Consider the following 22,762-nt stretch of genomic DNA (forward strand, 5'->3'; position numbering starts at 1 on the left):
GCAAGTCTGTGTGCAGTTTGGGTGGTTTCCTTCTTGTTAAAAACATAAAAATTTGGAATTAAAAACACCAGGCCATGATGGTGGTGGTGGCAGCAGTTGCTGCTGTCACTGCTATTAGTGTTGCTGGTGGCAGTGGCAGCACCAGGGTCCCAGCAGGGCTCCGTAACAGCTCATCATAGCTAGGTGAGCTTTTAGGGAGCCAGGCACTCTTTCTCCCTCGCCTCCTGGAGGGCAGGTAGGAAGAGTCAAAGACTATGGCATGCTGGGGATCCAAGAGAGCCCATATGCACTGCTCACACATTACAAGTAGCATTCTAAAATGTAAGGCTAAAAAGAAGTTCCTCTTTGGGAAAGGAACAGTTTTGTGGTAGATCCACCATCTTTGTAGTGCTACAAACAGCTTAAACATATACATATTAGTTTTTTGATAGCTCTATAAATACATATATAGTATTGCAAAAAGTAACGTGTTCAATGCCTGAGATGACATTATGGTCCCTAGTCAAAATATGAGATTTGTACGCAGACTGAGTAAATTAACATAGACAGCATCTAGCTATTACCTCAGTACAATTCAATAGTAGTGAAAGAGAAGAATTTCAAAATGAAGTCTCTTATTTCATTCTGAAAATCCCCCATTTCAAGTTTTCCATTCTTGCAATCCTTATGCAGAGATAACAGATAATTGATAGGTATAGGCATCTACCTGTGAGGAGACTATAGGATTAATTTTTGTTAACCAAAGGCAGAAATCTCAGGGCGCATCTACACATCACTGTAAAGCAACGTTGGAAGTACTAAAAGCACAGTGCGTTACGGGCTGTTACTGCGCCATGAGTAAATTTTGCTGCTACGTCACCATGGTGGTGCACTATAGTTGGGTAGCGTGCTGCTATGGTGACCTAGCTGGTGATCATGTGTCTACGTTGCCATAACGTGTCACTACATCACCATAGGGTGATGTGTAGATGTGCCCTCAGAGCAATAACTTACTTTATGCAGAGCACAGCAGCTTTCCCTCTGCCCTACCTTTCTCACAGAAGCTGTACTTTTGCCCTAGCAGTTACATTTCTCAGTCATGCTAGTGAAAAAGGAGTAAGAAAATGTTTCTGCTTGAAAAGTCTTGAGGCAAAGAGAACTTTGGGATCAAACACATTCTTGCTTCGATAGAGTGAAGAAGGAAAATATCTGCCAGTGCACTTAGGATTGATTCTGCTCCAGCTGACAACCAGGAACGATCCCATTGCCTTCAGTATATGATCAAATATTTATTCCTATAGTTCAGACCGGGAGAGTGGCTAAGAAATAAACTGTTAAAATCAAAGACAAGGAAGGGAAGAGAGAAAGATAAAAACCAAACTAGAAATATTGAGCCTCATGGAAATCAGGGGCCAGATTCTCAGTTGGTTTGAGTTAGCAGAGCTCCACTGTAGTCACAAAAACTACAAAGATTTGTACCAGCTAGAAATGTGGTCCCTAAACTTCTAAATGTGGATGACTCAAAACCCTGGCAGTTTGATTTTGTTTATATAGTGCTGTAAGTCCACAAGTTTCTGTACCTAAACTATTAGGACACTGGGGCTTGAGCCTGAATTGATTCAATCTTTGCAGGTTAGTCTAACCTGGCTAGGCTAAATCAGTTTGTAACCAGACAGACATTCCAGAAATGCAGGCACATGCCTACAGTGGCTTAGGCTAGAAGCCACAGGGCACTAGAGCAGTCCTTGCTTCCCTTGCAAAGGGCTGAACTGAGGAGGGCATGGCCAGGCTCCAGCAGGACACTGCAATTAGGGAGGGGTTGTCCCCCACTTAATAACAGAGCATTTATCAGCTCTGTTATCAGCATTTAACACCACATCAGAAAACAAAGCCTCGCTTATTACAAGCTCTTCTTAAACAGCTTTTTCCAAAGGAAAATGCATACCAGCCTCTGGCTTCTTTACTATTCATTCCATTCAGGAAGAGCACAGGCCAACTGCAGATGCTTCCTCAGCCTGACAAAGAGTTTTTAAACCCAAAGGCTTGCAAAGAAAAAAAAATTCCAACTATTTTGTTGGCCTAATAAAAGATATCAGCTTTACCCAAAGAACCTTGTTTGCCTTTTCCAAAGGAAGGAATGCAGAAACATTACCATCTGAACTGTTGATTACCTCCAGAAAGCCCTAAGTGGACACTTCTCTGTCTGCCTTACACAGCATTAGCTAGCACATCATGCGCTGGCTACAGTCTATGCTGTGGAAGAGAGGAGGAAGGGATCTCTTCTGGGGGGGGGGAGAGCACTGAGAAGCCAGCAGACTCTGCTGTGCCTGCAAATCTCTGCTGGAGCTGCAACCAGTGAGCAGGGGGGAGGGGCCAGCCCTGCTGTGGAGCAGGGAGTCCCTCCCAGCCCAGAGAGCATGCAGGGAGCTGGCGGTGTCTGGTTTAGCTTAAACCAGCAAAGGGTTTGGGACAGACATGGCATTAACCAGTTTGACCCAATCAGTTAAGTCTGATACTGCATTCAACCAAGTATATCTCAAACCGGTTTCAGCCATTTTCAAACTGGTTTATGTGCACTGAACTTCTGTTCTGTTACAGAATTAAACTGGTTTATGTGTAATGTCTGTCCCTAGCCTAGAGCAGAAGGGAGAGATTTGGGAGATACTATGCAGAAAGATGGCATAATTTAGTGAGCTTATGGATGTGAGTGGTGAAGGAAAATGAGTTAGAGGGGGAAAACAAGAGAGATTGCATGTTTGGTGGTGGGAAAGATGATTCAGTCATCAAGAATACCAGAGGATGGAGGAAGTGAGAACTGCCTTGGATGTATTCATAAAAGCCAAATTCATCCTTATGGATTGCTTTCACTGTAGTAACACTAAAAAAAGAATGTGACTCATATTGTTGTTGTGGCAATATCACTGAAGGGAATTAGAGAGAAAGGTAGAAGTCAGGATGAAAAAGAAGCCAGTGCAAAGAGAAAGTTGAACCTAAGACACTGGACTGAATAATCTGGGAGGGCCCTACCAGTCTTATTTGTCTAATGTAATGTATGCCTGAAGGCAAGTGTGGCAAGCAAAAAAAGGGTGATGATGAAGCTAAGGAAACAGTAATGAGAAGCAAGGCTACAGAGAGTCTAGGAGAGGATAGGCAATCAGCAGGAAGAGATCTACTAAAGTATGTTTCATTTTAAACTAGATGGGTACAACTCTAAGAGTAAGATATTAAGTATAATTTTTAGAGAAAGAACCTTGATTTTATTTGGACAAGAAATTATTTGAAAATTGTTTGATTTAACAAAGGAATAATGTAAGCAGTACTTCCTGATCATTAATATATAGGGCCAGAACTCAAGTGCTTCTGATACGCAAACCTAAATTAGTTCTCTTCTGAATACTAATATTAATGCTATTTATTAAATGCCTGTCTATTTGCTGATGCTATAGGCAATCTTATATACTAAGTGCAAAAAAACCCCAAACAAACAAAAAACCAAAAACCACAAACAAATCACTATAGCTCACATCTTTCTTATTCTGTTTCCTAGGTTAGGGAATCCTAATGTCTACTTGAAAGACTATGGTGCATTCAATATGGTTTTCTACCAGGATAACATTTTATTTTTCCTTACAAGAATTTTCATAAAGTGATTTCTTTGTATTATGCTCTGTTGAACTGAGTGATGGCTTTTACATTCCAGTCGGTGCAGGGACTACTTGAGTTTGATCAGAAAGATATGCCCTACTGTTTGGATGACAATATTTTTATTTTTGTAATGAATTTGCCTTAATGTAATGTTTTGTGTACAATGCCAGGCATCCTCTTGGGTAGCATTATGCTTTTGTCTAGAATAAGGATTTTATCCTTCTTTCATAGTTCAAGCAGAACATAACTGCATTTTGCAGCTCAGCTCTCCTGTAATTGAAATAGTGATATGAAAATGTTTTTGAATTAAAATATGGCTCTCCACACAATTTAGAAATATATTCAAAATTGTATTCCCAAGGAAAGACACAAATAGACCAAATAGTCTCTCCTGGAAGAGTCCCTGCTCTCCCAGGAGGAACCACAAGTGTACAGATGTTCAGGATTTTTATGCCAGAGCAAAAATGGCTGCCCCAGGAGAAAAATAACCTGACAACAACCTGAATTATATCACTTCTGGGAGAGTTTCTCCTGGGAAAGTGCATATCTGTACATGTTCTCTTCAGGGAGAAGCCACAGCACAGTCCTCCAGCATCCCAGGGTACTTTGCTTCCAGGAAGATAGTGTGTTGCTTGCTGGATTCTGCTGTTCTAGCCAAGCTCGGAGCAGAACATGCTACCATCACAATCCCCACATTGTACAGCAAGGGGACACAGACTGACTCTGAGCAGTCTGGGTCAGTCGGTTGAGGCTGTCATCTGTCTCATCAATCTAAGTGAACCTGCAGAGCATGCTGAGATGTGTGCACAGGCCCCCCAGCTGTGCAGCATCAACACTGCAAGCTCTGCTCTTTATGGGTTCAGCTTCTGAGTCTGTTTTCAACCAGGAAAACAAACATGGGAGAATTCTCTTAGATCATTTGGATGTGTGCCACTTAGTAAAAGGATATTTGCTGATATGAATATATCTTGCAGAGTCAAATTCTGAGTTCAGGAGAAGCAAGCTGATCCAGAATGATGAAGCTTAAACTCCTGTTACCTTTTGCCTGATTAATGCAGAACCCATGGTCATTATTTTTATTTATACTATAGAAGAGCCTAAAGGCCTCAGCCACTATCAGGGCTTCATGCAGAAACTATACAGTAAGAAGCAGATCCTTTCCCAAAGAGGAAAGGATAGTCACATCTAAGCATGTGACTATACTGCCTCAGTAGCACTTCTGAGAACACTGTCAGGAAGCATGCCCTTCCCACCTGCTTCTGCTCTGCAAATACCCAATCTGAAAATGAGGCAGGAAAGCTGTTCTGTGGATACCACTCACTGCAGCCCTTAAGACTACCAGAAACAATTTTTTACAGTGACAGCAAGGGTTGTCTACAGGGCAGCTTAATCACCACTTTCTTAGGTTTGTTGGGGCCATCTTAGGGTGCTGTTACATGTTACCTTTAAAATATTTCAAACCTGTGGAATGGTATACCATTGTAAAGTTAAAACAGTTCCAGAGCAGTCGCAGGTTAAGGCTTATTGCCATCTCAGACCTCCTGGAAGAGTCCCTGCTAATGCCCTCTAATGATAAGTCCCTCACAACTGTGACTTATCATTAGAGGTGAGAAGGGGCATGGACAAGAACCATGACTCTATCCCTCCTCTGGACTGGGAGAGAAGGGGGAGAGTGGCATGTAGTTTGGAAGTGGAGAAACTACCATGGGGGCTGTGGCTTCCGCCACTGTGCAGCCAGTAAGAGTTAGCAAGAACCAGGGGAAAGGTCTTGGAAAAAAAACCTTGGAGTCGTCAGAAATAAAGAGAAATAAGTGAAAAAAGAATTACAAAAATAATTATTAATAAACCTCATTAATAATTAATAAATACAATTAATAATTAATAAACCAAAATCTTGCACATGTTTCACTGAATTGGGATTGGGTCAGGGGTAGTTGGGTTAGAACTTACACCAGGGCAGAGTTGAGACCCAGCATGCTTGCTGCTTGCCACACTGGGGTACAAATTGGGTTAACACTTACATCAGGGCACAGCTGAGACCCAGCGAGCTTGCTACATGGATGCCACACCAGGGCAATACACCTGTAGACCACCTGGTGCTGTTTGCTGCCCTTTGAGCTCTTGGCAGTTGTGGTGAGTATTTTCTCCTCACCCCAAATGGCAGTAAAGTCCAGCACCTCAGCATGCATCCAGTTGTAATCCCCCTGGTGGTTTCCATTCTCTGGCTCATTCTTTTCGCAGAGGTAGGTAGCAGGATTGCTATTGCTGTTTACATACAGGTACTAGAGCAAGTAGCAAACTAGTGAGCTGCACCTGGGTGCTCAGCGTGGTCATGGTGTACTGGGGTTTCATCCCCTGGGGGAAGGAAGGGGTGTTGCTTTGAGGCAAGAACCACTCGTCTGGGCAGTAGAGTTTAGGAGGGTTGAAAGTTTGCCCACTCAGAGAAGTGGGAAGGGATGGGAATGGTGCATCCTGGGATGCTGGATGAGTGAAAACAGAACATTTGATCTTCCCTCAGTAGACTAATAATACTCTGGAATGAACTGGGTAAATTGGATCAGAGATAACCCTTGCTTGAATTGACATAACTTTAAAACATTTAGAACAGGGGTGGGCAAAGTCTGGCCCATGGGCTGGATCAAGGCCACAGCAGACTTTATTTCCCAGCAGTCTCTGTGGCGGTGGCCCCTTCTGGCTGCTGCTGCTAGACCTAGCCCTGCTGCCCAAGCACCTCAATCCATCTGCCCCACACCCATCATCATGGGTGGGACCTGTGCAGGCAAGGTGTGCAGCTGGGCAGCTGGGATGGAGCCACAGCCAGGAGCAAGACAGGTGGGTAGAGTCTGGAAAACCCTGGGATCATGGGCCAGTGACAGTGTAGAGCTGGGGCCAGGGCAGAGATGCAGTCCACTGCCCACACACCTCTGCGATGAGCATGGTTTCTGTGGGCAGGGAGGGGCGTGCAGATACTGGCCTCAGACCAACTCCCCACCCAGCCATGTGCCCTGCCTGCACAGCTCCTGGCCAGTCTCCATGGAGGCCCTGAGTGCACAGGGCCATGACAGTGTAGGGCCAGGCTGTGGCAGAGCCCCAGTTTTGCAGCTCAGTGCTGTCACTGACCTGTACTTTCATGGCCCTGTGCTCCCAGGGTCTCTGTGGAGACCAGCCAGGAGTTGTGCGGGCAGGGACTCCTGGGAAATGGAGTCTGGCCACTGGACAGATCTGCCATTTCACCCACTCCTGGTTTAGAGGATACTTAGCACAGGTTAACACTCTTTACTGGGTGAATGCTCCAGTTTTGAGTACCCTTTTGATAGTTTAAAGATAACCTGTAACACCATTCTCAGTGGTACCTTCAGAGATGCCATGAAAGTGGTATGCGGCATAACTTAGACAAGGTAAAGGAAGGGTGGAAACAAACAACACAGAAGACCCAGCTAAAGTGACCTGCCCATGGTCACACATGAAGTCTATAGCAGAGCTGAGAGCAAAAGCCAATCTCCTGAGTCACAGTCTAGGACCCTAAACCAGAAGGTCTTTATTCTTGCCTGAACCAAGCCAAGCAGCCTGTGGTTAAGATGATCTTGTATGCCAAGCCTTTATGAAGTCATGAAAGGGCTGGTCTTGCCAAGGGCTGGTCTTGCCTCCCACCAATTCCAGCATCCAAACAGGTGCTGCATGCCCAAACAGGGCTGGGGACACTGAAAGAAGCTTCGGGGTATCCAGCCCGTGGGTCAGCGCACCCAGCAGGTCTGTCTAGGGACTGAAGTCCCTGGGTGGCTCAATAAAATCTGAAAGTCACAAAACGGTAAATCTCCACAGAGAAACTGTCTTGCTGGACATTTCATAAAATACTTGTTTAGATCTAATTCAGACCAAACCCCAACTGAAAAAAATATATCAAGATTTTTAACAAGTCCGATATTCAGCAGGATATATTTTCTTGGTGCTGTACACCAAATAAAGTTTTAGACTGTAAGATATCTAGGAGAGATATAGTTCTCATTTCTTACACTAATATACAGGAAGCAGAACCAGAAATTAACAGATAATCATCACAATACTATCATAATTCTGATTCACCTTCACTACCATACTCTCTTAATTAGGTAACTTATTTTTGTCTGTTCATTTCAGATAGGCTTCACAGTACTTTCCCTAATTAATAAGGATATGTTTAATGCAAAGGCAGAGTCTACCTGGGTGGTTCTAGGATTTTAAGTTTTGTAAATTAAGAAATTGATTTAGCTCATGGCAAGACATGGCCAAGATGCATGATAATATATGCATATATATGTTGCTATTGGAATACAGGTTTCCAAGCTGTCTTATTTTCCTACATCACGTGTCAATTTTATAATTTGTCATTGGGCAGGCATCATTCTGTCCTTGATCAGAGCTTCTCATGCTACTGGAAACATGGCCAAAAAAACAGCACAATAAGAGACTGTAGCTAACCAATGGTCTCCTAAATAGCATGATAGTGCTTATTTTAGACGTTTTAAGATGTTATGAAGTCTACTGTTTCTGTAGGATGGCTGTTCTGTCAGTTCTGACAAACCTCAATGCAATATTACCAGATCATCCATAGAAACAGATTATCTACATCAAACTGGAAATGGCTGTAAAGTCCTGAATTCTAGAGCTGAATTCCATATCAAACGCTACCTCTAAAACAGCTGTGCCAAAACCTCAGATATAATCACCTGCAAATATTGCATCTCCATACACTTCAAATGTCAGCCCTTTCTGAGGTAAGAGAGACCTAAATCAGGTGTCTCTTAGGATCCTTACGGCCAGGGATGGATCCAGGTAGGATGCAGTCATGCAGTTGCACCGTCTCTTTGATTCTAACTCTGCCCAGACTTTAAAACTGCCTGCCTTTGAGGGGCCACAGCATTTCCATTTAGGCAGTGCTGATGGAGTTGATTGACCTTATGGCTCATTATCATCTACCTGATTCTTGCTAATCTCTTTCCACTTCATAGGTATTAATGTCCCTCTTTCCTTTTTATTGATCTTAATGTTCCACTGTTGAAGCTATCCTTTCTTCTGCCATTTTGTTGTCTGTTAGCCAACCCTGGTAGTGTCTCTCTTCTTTCTCTTCTGTTTCATAGCACTGCAGACAGTTTTTAGCTCTAGCTAAAAGCCTTAACTTAGTTGTGGTAATCTGAACTCAGGTGTAGAAATGATTGACATATTGGAGGCACTGTCAAGGTGCTCAAGAAGGCTAAATTTTGTTTTACAAATATGAGTAAGAGCTGTATATTTAACTGTGATGACTGCAGGACTAATAATATGTGTTTTGACTATTTTTATTATTTTTTGCCTAGTTTCTGGTGGTGTTTTAAAACATAATACATACTTTAGTAAATTAGTGCACATTCCAATAGTTAATGATTTTGCTTTGATTTTAAACTGAATAATAGAGTTCTAGCCCCATATTGGTTTCTAATTTGTAGTTTGTCTTTAATGGGATAAAAAATGTTGCATAATATGTGATGATGCAGCAGATCACCTGTACCCCCTCTTTTCAAATTCCTAGATTTGCCCATGCTTAGGATCCTAATGCAGTGCAATGTATACACACATATCTATATGTAGACATGCAGACACACACACACATATATCATGCACACACTATGTGCGTGTGTGTATGTTTTAAATAGTTTGTTTTTCTTTTCATGTTTGACATATACTTCTTAAAATAATTAATAAAAGGTGTTTGTGTTAGTGTGAGCAAGAGACAATAGTATACATTAGAGTTTATCCAGACATGCAGACAATATAATGATATTCATTCCTTATAGAGTAAGTCTAATAAAGTAGAACAAGCAAAAATGGCAGTTCTTATTAGTTTTAATCACAGTTTTTTCATGGACTATAAAAGGCTTCATGTCTGATTAGTCTGTATATAAAGTAATAATGCCGAGTACCTAAACTACTTAATTCACTGAAAGATGCAGGTACCAATTTTACAGCTGTTTGAAAAACTGAAAATCCAGTTCTTTAATAGTTCTGAGGAATTAAGGAAATCCACATTTTTTCCTCAGGATTCAGTAAAAAAAAGTTCTAGGTCCAATAAAACATTTAATTTCAATTTTGGACATCTCTAATAAGAACAAAAGAATTTGGAACTTGAGAGCTACATTTATGAGGGATTTGGGTTCAGTTCCCAAGATGGAGAAAGCTCATACGGTGCAGTATGTCTTATAGTCCAATTAGAGCACTTCCCTGACTTGTGCTGAGCCTACATTCAAGTCCCTACTTCCAATCAGGCAGAAAAGGGATTTTAACACAAGTTTTCTACAACCTGCATGAACTGCCTAATCACCAACCACTGGACTACTAGGCCTCCACACAACTTTGTGAAGGGTGACTAAGGCTAGGTACAGACATTTAAAAAGCTGAAGGCAGAATTGATTATACAGTTTCCTGTGAGTGGCTAGGTTTAGATAGGTAGCAAACATTTACCCTTTGGTATGGGTGACTGGTGCCTATTGAGTCAGCAACCAGTCAGTGACCCGAGGGGGGGGGCAATCATGCTGACCAGAGGGGGTAGGGGGTCTTTCACGACCAATCTCACTCACCAAAATGCAGCCACGTCGCTTGCGAAAGTCCCGCAGCTTTTGCTGGTGGCCATGCTCCCCGACCACCACTTGAAGGGCAGGCACTGGTACTCCTGCCTGCCTGCCGGCTAAACAGGGAATGTGGCTTGACAAGGGGTGCACTGGTGCTCTCAGGGGGTACACCGGCGCTCTCCGGGGGTGCACATCCACCCCTGTGCACCCTTTACGTATTATCACTGCCCTTTGGTGGTGGGGCAAATCTTAGACTGGGTTCTGCCATTTTTAAAGCAGTCTGCGTGTGCCGAAGTTCTGTTCAGTTATGGGTATAGGCTGGTTTCCCATCACTTATACCGTTAAAAGTGTAATGTCTGTACCTGGCCTTTGTCCAATTATAGATCTAGCCTAAACAATCAAAAATGTTTCCATGTGGAAATGACAGAGTAAACTTTGATATTTCCCCTGTTCTTTTTTCATTTTTGGCTGCCCCCAAAACTGTATTTTTCATGATAAGCCACTGAAAAATTCCTGCCAGGTCTACTTAGAATCTCTTAGGTCCAAGAGCATAGCTTTTAAGTCAGTCAATAATACTCTTAATTACAGCAGATATTACATAAGATGCTTCTGAAGGCACAATATATATTCTATGTGTATTAAAAGAATGTTTTTTAATGAAATTCAAACTGAATTTCTACAAAATTGCTTTTTCATTATTGATACCGCCTTACAGACTTAAGATTCACCAGGAGAATAAATAGCATTTTTCTGTGCGTGTAATCACTTTGCATTTATGATCCCACTTAAATATATTTAAGTATGTAGAAAAATACTGAATTTAGATGTGGAATAGTATAAATGTTTTATGCCAAATGCTGCTTGTGAAAGAATGTTAACTCCAAATTGTTGGCATTTAAAAATGCATGTACAGGATTTTGCTTACAAAAAAAAAATTTTTGCAGAAAGTAAGAGATGAGTGGTTAGTGGGCATGTCAACATGTGTGTTTTAATGCACATTAGACTATTTTAATGCGCATTAAAGCCTCACAAAAAACCCCATGCACTTTTGCTAATACACATTAAAATAGGCTAATGTGCCCTTTTCTGGTACCTCACAATTTAATGCCCATTAGCAAAAGCTCATTAGTGAACGTGTAGACATGCCCAGTGAAAACCAGACTCTAAAAAGCCAGGGAGACACAAATATACTTTTTTTATGAAAGCAGGGTGCTTTTTTAGCATATGTATTTAATAGTCAACTGCTACATGGAAAGTAAGAAATTTTAAACTTTAGTTTTTAGTCACATTAACAATGTAGCAGGATCACTAAGAAAAAAGAATATACAGTCAGTCAGATACTTATGTGTTTGTTCCTTGAATTTTAGTGTCAGTTTCTACTACTTTAAAGAATTAACAAATGGTGTAAATTCCAGCTTCTTCCTTTATCAGTAGATAGATATGTATGAACAGACTACTGAAGTTATTTGTAAATTAGAAAATTACAGGGGGCGGGGGAGGAGGAGTGAAGTACATTTTTCCTTAATAGTCTGCGTTTTTTAATGCTTGGGTGCAATTTTTACAACCATCTCTAAAATTTTTTAGACACAGGGATTTTTCAGCAAGGAGTTCTTGAGATTGTAACTGTAAATAGTTATAAGGCTATACGTTTGAAAATGAAAGCATAATACAACGACAGCATAACTAAATTCAGAGTATTAGCGAACTGTAAGCCAACTGTGCCTGGTACTATTTTACATTTTAAATGAGCATTTACTAAGGCAAAAGCATTCCTATTGCTTCTCACATGACTGAGACGCTTTTAGATGAGTCTTTGGCTTATAAAGTGTTATAGTTTCAAAAGGACCCTGTTTCTAATTTAATATGTTTTCCAGTTAACACATATAATTTTTAGCCTTGGTTTTATACAGTTGGAATTTATTTCCACAAAAAGAATAGGACAGACTCAAATCCAACCGATAAGGCAAAAATCTACATTTCAGGCACAATATCACAATACCTTGTGCATCTGCTCTCTTTCCATAGCAATCACTTCTTTTGTCTATTGTGGTACATAGGTGAAAAGAATGGGGCGGAACCAGATGATGCAGAGTTGGTGAGCCTCAGCAAAAGGCTGGTGGAGAATGCAGTCCTCAAGGCGGTACAACAGTATCTAGAAGAAACTCAAAATAAAACCAGACAGACTGACGGAAGCCCAGTGAAAACTGAGGATGCAACTAGTGGCAATAGGAATGAAAGTGACAGTGATAACAGAAAGTGAGCGCTGTGGGAAGGCCAGAGCCCCAGAATCTCACTGTTCCGATCTGCTAAGTGGAGCTGGATGATATGCATTCTGCTTTCAAAGTAAAAGTCTGTTTTGAATCAAAGGACACCATCTAACAGTTGAATAATAATTGTTTGCATTGCTGAAAAACTACTGAATGCTAGGGGGAAGAAAGATGATTGGGGGTGGGGAAAGAAGGAAAAAGACTGTAAAATAGAAAGACTCAACTTCTACTGGCTCTGACTACAGAGGATCTCTTCCTTACTTGCGAAGAAGAATCAAACCTTTTGTGTATGCCTTTCAGATTGCAGTGAATGGCCCTAGAAGAGGCCTGGCCATAGGTGGAAACAATCCATCTACATTCTTTGGCACTGCCACAAGTAATAGCTTACTTGATCTGTAACAGAACAGGTTCTGTTGCAAAGCCAACAGCAATCAATGCTCAGCTACAAATGACTGCTACAGATGTTTGTCACAGATACTATTACACAGTATGTAACATAGTGGGAACTTCTTTTGGATATGACACTGCTTCTTCACTTTTTGGTAAAAATTGTTCACAAATTATATTTTTGACAAAACACTACCTTTTTATATAAGACAAATATGGCCATAATTTTAAGTCCTTTAGAAAAATGTATCTATTTGGATACATTACCTCCATACTTTAAAATGTTTATAAATGATGCTAGTTATATGCAAAATGTATTGTATCATTCTTTTCCTCTAGGGAAGAATCATGAGGCAGACTTAATAAAGGAGGCTTTGCACAGAGAATCACTGTCCCTGTTATCCAAACTGAAGCAGATAAAGGAGCTGTTATCAAGCCCTGAGACCCGGATGAAAATTTACAGGGAACTCTTTGAAGACAGCCACAACAGCAACAGAAATCAGGAAAGTCACATTGACTTTGGCTCTCCAAATATGCAGTGGTAAATTGCCATAATGTAAAGTTCTTAACAATGAAAACAACTGCTTTTGCAAACTTCCCTCTCCCTCTTTCTTTTCTATTAACAGTATAAAAGAGTACCAGTTGGTTATGTCATATTATAGTAAAATATGCACAGAAGCACTATATTGCAAACTGATGAGCTATAGTAGTTCTCCTGCTAAAGGGTTTTGTTTGTTTGTTTGTTTGTTTGTTTTGGGAATGTTGTAAAGATTTGAGGTGTAGGTCTATTTTATGGTTCCATGACATCAAAAAAAAAGAAGCCAAACTCATTCTAAAATGAAGATGATCAAACACTATAGCCATTCTTTATCACTACAAGTATTTAAGTCTTTTCTCACAAGATTATTTCTATCTCTATGAAGGACAGATACTAAACTAAAGAACAGATATTTGAAAATGATTTTAAAATGCATAGCTGAAGAAGGTATTTTAATGAGCTGCCTTTTCTGTGTGTACTGATATTTCCAGTTGGCACTGTCTGTTTTATTTTTCTTGTTTTGTTGTACTCGGGGTTTATTGTTGTTGTCCTTTTTAACCAGCACTTGAAGACTCATGTACAGATGCTGAAATGTGGTTTCTGCTATTGTTTACATGGAAGCAGGAATGTTTTTTATAAACTTTCAGGGAGAAATTCTGGTCCCATTCAATTCAATGGCAAAAATTCCAATTGACTTCAGTGGGACCATAGTTTCACTCTCACTATGTGTTGTTTGAGTAATCGTTTTTCAGAAAGATATTTGCCTTTTAATTGCTGTGGAAACAAGAGGTTTTTGGTTTATGTTCATGTTTCCTCCATCTTTGTACCCATTGCTACCTGAAGAGGAGCCTGTACCTGCATTCCCTGGGTACTCAACACTTCAATGGAAGTTTTAGGTGCACACAAATGCTGGATTAGGCCCAATATTTGCACTTTTCTTAAGCACTTGTTTAAGATTGCCTATGATTGTAAGATCTTCTACTTAATCATGTATTTTGTGATCACTATCAGGTTTGTGCTGTTAAAACAGCAGCATAAATATTAACTAAAGTACTGGTATTTTCTCTGATGCATCACAGCTAATTCTTCCCCCTCCCCTCAGTTGATTAAATTATAGTGTACCCTAAATTGCATTTCATGCATTTGTCAATCCATATTCTTAATAAAAATTACTTCTTTTCATTTCACTCTCCATGTGTCATCTTTTCTCTAAGCAAATTTAAAAAAAGAAATGCTTTTGAAGTTAAATGTGGCAGAACTAATTAAATGACGTCTATGCAACTCCTTATCACACCTTCTATGGGTGTTATTTTAAGGTAATGATATTGCACCTGAAGGCTGAAACCATATAAACCTCCATGCCACACTTTGGACCCCTGCTGGAAAGTACCTTCTCTTTGCCAGCTTGATGCAGAGCCTTCATCACTGGATCAAGTGAATCAGTATAGCCACCTTACAGCAGTGCTTGAGCACAAATCAAGGAGCACACCTAAAGCACAGCTGCAAAGCAATGTTTGGAAACATGTTCATGGCCATTCTAAGGCAGCTACATTTCCTTGTTTGTGGGTGGCATGTGTTGAGCAGGAATGGCCTGAAAAGGGGGGAAGCATCTTTTTCTCAGCAGTTGTCCCAAACTTGGCCCCATTAAAAGGAGAGGTAGCAAAGAGAAGCCCTACAAGGCAGTTTGAGAAAAGACCAAACCACTGTACTCTGTTTACTCAAATGCAATTAAAGGGGTTTTTTTTCCATTTAACATAAAGGAAAAAAATCCTCTCATCTTGGATTTAATTACGAGGGGGGAGGGGCAGCAGGCAGCTGCTGGCACTTGACTCCAGCCCGAACCCGGAGCTGTAGCCTCTGCCTCCACTCTTAACCAGCTCTGTTCCCGCACTGTCGACTCTGACTCCGTTGGCCACTGTTCACCCTCTGGCTCTGGATCTAGCCCTGGCCTTACTCTAGCCTGTAGCGTGGAGCACATGGTTGTTCCAGCCCTCTCCCTGGCCCAGCCATGCAGCAATGATGGCAGCAGTGGCAGCTCCGACCCAACTGTGGGGCTTGAGTTGCTGCTGCCTCAGCCACTGATGCATGGCCTGACTGGGCCCAGAGTGACCATTTGCTCCATGTCCTGGACTGGAGCAGGGCTAGAGCCAGGGCAGGAGCTGAAGCCAGAGGGTAAGCAGTGGGTCGGGGAAGCAGGCAGGGGACAAAAGTGCAGGGATCAGGTCGTTTCACTCTGCCACTGGCTGCCACCCTAAAGCTGCTTTCCCCACTGCACTAGAGTGGTGACACTCCAATAATTAGAGTGTACATGAAAAAAATTAAAAATGTTCTTTAAATAGAATGTTATTATTGGCAGGCTGTCTTAAATTCAAAGTTGTCTTGGATTCAGGTAAATAGGGTACTGCTTCCCGCACATTTTAAAATAGTTTTACAAAGCCTTCCCTGAAAAATAGCTGCTCCCTTCGAACCCTCCCAAACATGGAGATGAATCATGTCAAGTTTCTTTGCTGTACTGCAGGCTGGAACTTTTGGCCCCGTGGGCCTGATGAGTAATGGAAAGCTGCTCTGCAGGCCAGATCCCGTGGGAGGAAACCTGTGGGCCTGATTCAGCGTGGGGTTGGTGCATGGGGTCAGTCCACAGATGTGGTCCAGCACATCAGCCTAGCCCTGCATGCTGGATCTGGTGGTGCAACCTCATTCACCAACGCAGTCTGGTCTGTGGGTCTATGGGACGAAATTTGGAAACCATATCAATTACCAGAGCCATCCCCCAGTTTCCTGAAGTGGCTGCACATGCTGCATTTCTTATTGTTTGGATATGCTGTTACTTATGAGATCATCTAAAGGCAGGGGGAGAATCTGAAAGTGGCCATGTCATAAATAAAGCATCTTGTTTCCTTGCTTTCTTATTTTCCATTTCTCATTGTCTGTAGAGCAAGTTGGAATTGTTGATTCTTTGGTGCATGTTCTATAGTGAAATGAGCACAAGGCAGCTAGACTCTGCCTGAATTTCATGCTGTTACTTCCTTCTCTTCCTAGGAACTGGGAGGCACAAGCTTGAATAAGGCACCTTTTTCACAGCACTATTTACCTCAGCAACTACAGTAAAAGGTTTCAAATGTAAGGATCTATATTTAGGCCTCCTAAAAAGTGGCCTGATTTTAAGAAGTTCTCATCTTTCTCAGCGCCAGCTGATTTCAGAAAAGACTGTTCAGGAGAGGGGGGAGAAGGAAGGAGGGAAGGGGAAGAGCCAGACTGCCTACATTGGTGCTTAATTTTGAAAGTTTTAGTCCTTGAAAAATCAACTGGACTTATTCAACTAGGTACTTTAAAAATCCCATGAACAGCATTCCCTTTTGGTTTAGCCTAGTAAATTTCTATAAAATACATTGTCTAGACTCAGCTTTAAAACACAATAACCCTCTTTTGCTGATTTATCTATTTTCTTGTTTCCAGGTAGCACGGAAACATGCTGGGTGCAGGAGCATGAGAATAACAAATAGATACTGTGTGCCAAAACAAAAAGATTAAGTGCTAAATACATATGTATTGTGCAGCACTGTGAGACAAACCTATCAGAATGCAAATACACAAAGAATAAACACAGTGTGTAATGGTGCACGGCACACAAATCAAAGCAAACAGATCTCCTTCCTCATGTTGACTATGCTGCTAAGTGTACCTAAAACTTTACCCGACTGGTGATTTTTTTTTAAAATCAACTTCTCTTGCCCGTTTCAAATATATTGAGTGAAAGGATACACATAACTATTTGCCATTCTACAGAAGGCTATGCTGGATTTAAACAGGCAGACCATCTCTTAGTACCAGCAGGGATGAACTGAAAAGCCACCTAAAACTGGAGGTCTCACCCTACCTCTACCACTTTTTTTTAAGTAATGGGTTGTAGGGTGCTTCCTCCAGATCAGAGACATAGTTATGTGCCACTTTAGCACATAACTGTATTTGGATAGTGACATTTATGTACAGTTCAGGGACTACACAGGTGAAGATGCAAAGGTTTGTTTTTATACATAGTCAGACTTCATCAGGAATTTTTTCACTTTATACCTGGCCAGTAAACATTCTAAACATTTTCTACAGTAGGAAAACAAATGTTTTTCTTCCACTCTTCAGCCATGCATGATCATATTTCATTTTGTTTCATCATTTAATAAAACCCAGATCTTCTATGTCTAGAGAGTCAGTGTTATCACACTGAATCAGCAGGATTTATTTAACCTGAAAGGAAGACCCACCACTTTTATTCAGTCTTATCTTGTTCCTCCTGCAGAGGCAAATCTCAAAGCCTTCCAATTAATTAGCCAAGGAAATCAACGTTCTCATTAATTTAATGTCTGTCTGTTTTATTTTCACTTCTGAAAGCGCTAAAACATATTTCTCTGTCATGTTTGTCAAGGCTAAACTCTAAGGCAGTGATAATCTGTCATGGTTCCATGCCATGTGACATGCTATTAACAATGCTGAAGTTACTTGTGGAAAAACTTCATCTGCGACAATGGGTACAAGCTCATCCTATTGAAATTTTATTTCTATCCAACACCTTACAAGTTTCTCAAACATCAGGTGTGCCTACACTACAGACTACAGTGTAGTTCAGAGATACCCAAGTGATGGAGACTGGATGCAATCCAGCTGTCAGAATATGGAGCTCTGTAAGGGTACACTTACAGCAAGGTGTGGACTCTAGTGTGCTTCTGGTGCTTGAGCTAGCTTAGTATCTCAATGATACAGTGCCCCACCTACTCACTACCACTTGGCACACCAGCGACACTGGCTAGTAAGCAGTGAGGATGGCGCAGAAGTGTCCCTGAGTACCACCTGAAATGACTAGGATTTCATTCAGGCTCTCTACATTTACTGTGTGTTGCTGATCTTGGCTATGCCACAGCAATAACAATAGTCAGGGTCTATTTCCTCAGCAGCATCCCCATCAGAAGGAGAGTCATATGGACATGGATATCTGAGACCACATTCTTATTGTTAACTCAGTGAAAAGCACCACATACCCATAGTGTAGCAAATCTTGGTTAGAATCACAGTTTCACAAAGGTTGTAAGAACCATTTCAGACTTCCATGAAAATGAGGGAGAATAAAAAATGATATGGGAAAGAACTTGCAGAGACTATGGTATTCAGCACAGCTTATAATTCACATTTTAGACTGATTTTTTTGTGTGCAATTAATTCAATCAAATGCAAGTCCAAAAGCCAAGGTAAGTGTATACACTTGAATAGCCAATGAAATACAACATCTTTGGACTCCAGCTGACTCCCATTGAAGTCATGAAGAACTTGTCAGCTTCAGTGGGAGCTGGTTTGGACCTGTGGGTTGGTAGAGAAAGGTACTTAATGACTATATCAGACTTTCATAGTTTCATAGTTTCTAGGGTCGGAAGGGACCTGAGCAGATCATCTAGTCCGACCCCCTGCCATGGCAGGAAAGAATACTGGGGTCAAATGACCCCAGCAAGATGTTCATCTAACCTCCTCTTAAACACCCCCAGGGTAGGAGCCTGCACCACTTCTCTTGGAAGCTGGTTCCAGACCCTAGCCGTCCTGACCGTGAAGTAGCGCCTCCTGATATCTAGTCTGAATCTACCCTCTGCCAGCTTGTGACCGTTATTCCTGGTCACTCCTGGCGGTGCTTGGGGGAACAGTGACTCCCCCAATATCTGCTGATCCCCTCTGACTAGTTTATAACAGGCCACTAGATCCCCCCTCAGCCTTCTCTTTTGGAGGCTGAACAGGTTCAGGTCCCGTAGCCTCTCCTCATTGGGCCTGCCCTGTTGTCCCCTGATCATACGAGTGGCCTTTCTCTGGACCCTCTCCATGCTGTCCAAACCCTCTTGAAGTGTGGCGCCCAGAACTGGACGCAGTACTCCAACTGCGGCCTGACCAGTGCCGCATAGAGGGGGAGGATCACCTCTTTGGACCTGCTCGAGATGCATCTGTGGATGTATGCCAAGGTGCGGTTGGCCTTCCTGACTGCCTCCCCACACTGCCGGCCCATGTTCATCTTGGAGTCAGTGATGACCCCCAGATCCCTTTCCACCTCCGTGCTGACAAGAGGGGAGTTCCCCAACCTGTAGGTATGGTGCTGGTTGTTCCTCCCGAGGTGCATCACCTTGCACTTGTCTGTGTTGAAACCCATCCTATTCTCGTCCGCCCACCCTTGTAACCTGTCTAGGTCTGATTGTAGCCTGTTGCATCCTTCCAATGTCCCCATGTCCCCCCACATCTTAGTGTCATCAGCAAATTTGAACAGGGTGCTTTTTACCCCCTCGTCCAAGTCACTGATGAAGATGTTGAACAGTGCGGGTCCGAGGACCGAGCCCTGCGGAACCCCACTGCCCACGTCCTTCCAGGTTGAGAAGGACCCATCCACTACCACCCTCTGGGTGCGGCCCTCCAGCCAGTTGGCGACCCATTTGACTGTGTGGGTGTCGACACCAGAGCCCCCTAGTTTCTTAATGAGAACGGGGTGAGAGACAGTGTCAAAAGCCTTCCGGAAGTCCAGGAAGATTATATCCACTGCTACCCTTGCGTCTAAAGATCTGGTGATCTGATTGTAAAAGGCCACCAGGTTGGTCTGACAGGACCTGCCACTGATGAACCCATGTTGGTTGCCCCTAAGCATGCAGTCTCCTGCTGGCCCCTCCTGGATGTGTGCCAGCATAATTTTCTCGAACACCTTGCCTAGGATTGAGGTGAGACTAACCGGCCTATAGTTTCCCGGGTCCTCCTTCCTGCCTTTTTTGAAGATGGGGACCACGTTGGCCCTCTTCCAGTCCTCCGGTACCTCACCAGAGTACCACGAGTGCTCGTAAAGCCGTGCCAGGGAACTTGCAATGACCTCGGCCAGTTCCTTTAGAACTCTAGGGTGGAGATCATCCGGGCCGGCTGACTTGAATACATCCAACCCCTCCAGAAGCTCCCTAACTAAATCCTCGCTAACCCGTGGCCCAGGTGTGCCTCCCCCGGGGCCGGAGGGGGGCTTAGCAGGGAGGTGGCTGTTCTGGTCCCTACTTAGGAAGAGGGAGGCAAAGAAATCGTTAAACATGTTAGCTTTGCCGTCTGGTGTGACGACCAAGTTTCCCATGGCGTCCTGCAAGGGCCCCACATTACCCGGGACCTTCTTTTTACCCCCTACATATTTAAAAAAAGACTTCTTATTGTCCTCAATCTGGGAAGCTAGCCCCAGTTCCATCTCTGCCTTGGCCTTCCTAACTGCCCCCCTACATCCCCGAGCAACTACAGAATAGCCCTCCCTGGTGATTACCCCTTCTTTCCATTGGGTGTAAGCCTCCTTTTTAGCAAGGAGACATTCCCGGATGCTTTTGGTGAGCCACGGAGGCTTGTGTGCTCTCCTGCTCCCTTTGATCCTCATTGGGATTACCTTCCTTTGAGTTTGGAGGATCGTCTCCTTAAGGAGCGACCACTCTCCTTGGACACCTGGCTCCCCTCCCCTCCGGGACCTCAGCGCTTCTCCAACTATCCTCCTTAGCTCGTTGAAGTCTGCCCTCCTAAAATCTAAGGCCGCTGCCTTACTGCATGCCTTTGCCACCTTGCGCTGGATGGTGAATTCCAGCAGGCGATGATCGCTGTCGCCCAGGTGGTCGAGCACCCGCAGCCCCCTCACCAGGTCATCACCCGTGGCCAGCACTAGGTCCAACAAGGCGTCCCCCCTGGTGGGGCTGTGCACCTTCTGGGTTAGATGGAGGTCCTGCACCCTGGCTAAGAACCTACGTGAGCGTTCAGACCTGGTTGACTGCTCTTCCCAGCAGATGTCCGGGAAATTCAGGTCCCCCATGACAACCACATCCTTAGCCTTCACTACCTCTGTGAGCTGACCCAAGAATTCCTGGTCAAGCTCTTCTCCCTGGTTGGGAGGTCTGTAGTAGACTCCCACCGTTAAGTCCCTTTCCCCTCGACTGCCTTGTACTCTAACCCAAAGCACTTCAGAGTACCCCTCCCCTGGCTCCTTGCTAATTAACGAGGGTGTGTATCCCTCCTTAATATAGAGCGCAACGCCCCCACCTCTCTTTCCTATCCTGTCCCTCCTGTACAGCCCTTGACATTGACCGCCCAATCATGCGTTTCGTCCCACCACGTTTCTGTAATCCCCACTATGTCCGGGCTGGTGTCAGCCAGCAGGAGGGTGAGTTCCTCCTGCTTGTTACCCATACTACGAGCGTTTGTGTAGAGGCATTTGAGGCCTCCTGTGTACTGACCCCCTAGTCCCAGTGTTACCCTGGCCCCTCTCTCTTACCTGTTTGATTGCTTCACTCGTCGGGCTGGGCTGGGCTGGGCTGTATTTGTGGATGCTGTTTGCTCTGGCAGTCTGATATTTCCTCCGCCCTCATCTTCCCCTTCCCCTGACAAGCCTAGTTTAAAGCCCACCGGAGGAGGTCCGCCAACCTAGAAGAGAACACACGTTTACCTTTAGGAGAAAGGTGGAGCCCGTCCTACCCCAGCATGTCTCTTGTCGTGATGTGCCAGTCATGGCTGAGGAAGCCAAAGCCCTCCTCAAAGCACCATTCCTGGAGCCGCCAGTTGGTCTCCGATGCACGTTTCATGCTGTCTGCCTTGTCCACTCACTGGCAGGATAGAAGAGAAAACCACCTGTGCACCCATCTCCTTCAGCACGCACCCCAGAGCTTGGTAGTCCTCCACCAGGCAATCAGGGCTCCTCCTGGCCGCATCGTTAGTACCCACATGGACTAGGACCATAGGGTAATAATTGGTGGGCTGGATTATGGTCTGGAGCATCCCTTTCACATCCTGAATCCTCGCTCCAGGTAGGCAGTATACCTCGCGTGCCAAGGGGTCCCGGTGACAGATAGGACCCTCCGTACCTCTCAGGATGGAGTCACCAATGACGATCACGCGACGCTTCTTCCTCCTGGCCTTCTTGCCTCGTTCAGCTTGCACGGGACGTGGTGTGCGTGGAGTTGCCTCCCCCCCAGTTTCATCCTCTCCGTCCTTCTCCTCCAGGGCTGCCAGAGCTTCGTACCTGTTCTCCAGCCGGACTGTAGGAACTGGTCCTGCCATGTCTCAAGCAGCCCTGGCACGGGAGGTGACCATCTGCCACTTAGCAGTGGAGGGCTCATCTTGAGGTGCATCCTCCTTGGTCGTACAACCCTGCAGGGAATGAAAATAGCTGTCAATTTCCTCCTCTGCCTCCCTGATTCCCCTCAGCCTGCTAACGTCCTCCAGGAGCTCCCTCACCTGTGCCTCCAGGGCCCTAAGTCCCTGCCCCCAGTCCCTTCCCCCCCAGGCCTTGCTGGGCAGCTCCCGCAGGCCAGGGGGTTGGGGGACACCAGCCCCCCCGTGGGCTCCGT

At 43.8% G+C, this 22,762-nt stretch overlaps 1 protein-coding gene across 3 annotated transcripts in view; it reads left to right on the forward strand.

Moving 5' to 3' along the window:
• AKAP7 (A-kinase anchoring protein 7) overlaps positions 1-14,579 on the forward strand; it is a 133,500-nt gene extending 118,921 nt beyond the window's left edge. For 2 of the 3 annotated variants that reach the window (XM_090039163.1, XM_090039144.1), the window contains exon 8: positions 13,199-14,579. In XM_090039163.1, coding sequence (XP_089895289.1) covers positions 13,199-13,404 — 206 coding nt within the window. In that variant the 3' untranslated portion in view covers positions 13,405-14,579. Of the gene's footprint in view, positions 1-12,262; positions 13,079-13,198 lie in introns of those variants that run through there. The other variant, XM_090039154.1, reaches the window with a different exon arrangement.
• Positions 14,580-22,762: the final 8,183 nt, after the last annotated feature.

Source organism: Crocodylus siamensis, chromosome 1 (assembly GCF_052110815.1).
Source record: "Crocodylus siamensis isolate JL-2025a chromosome 1, ASM5211081v1, whole genome shotgun sequence".
Lineage (NCBI taxonomy): Eukaryota > Metazoa > Chordata > Crocodylia > Crocodylidae > Crocodylus > Crocodylus siamensis.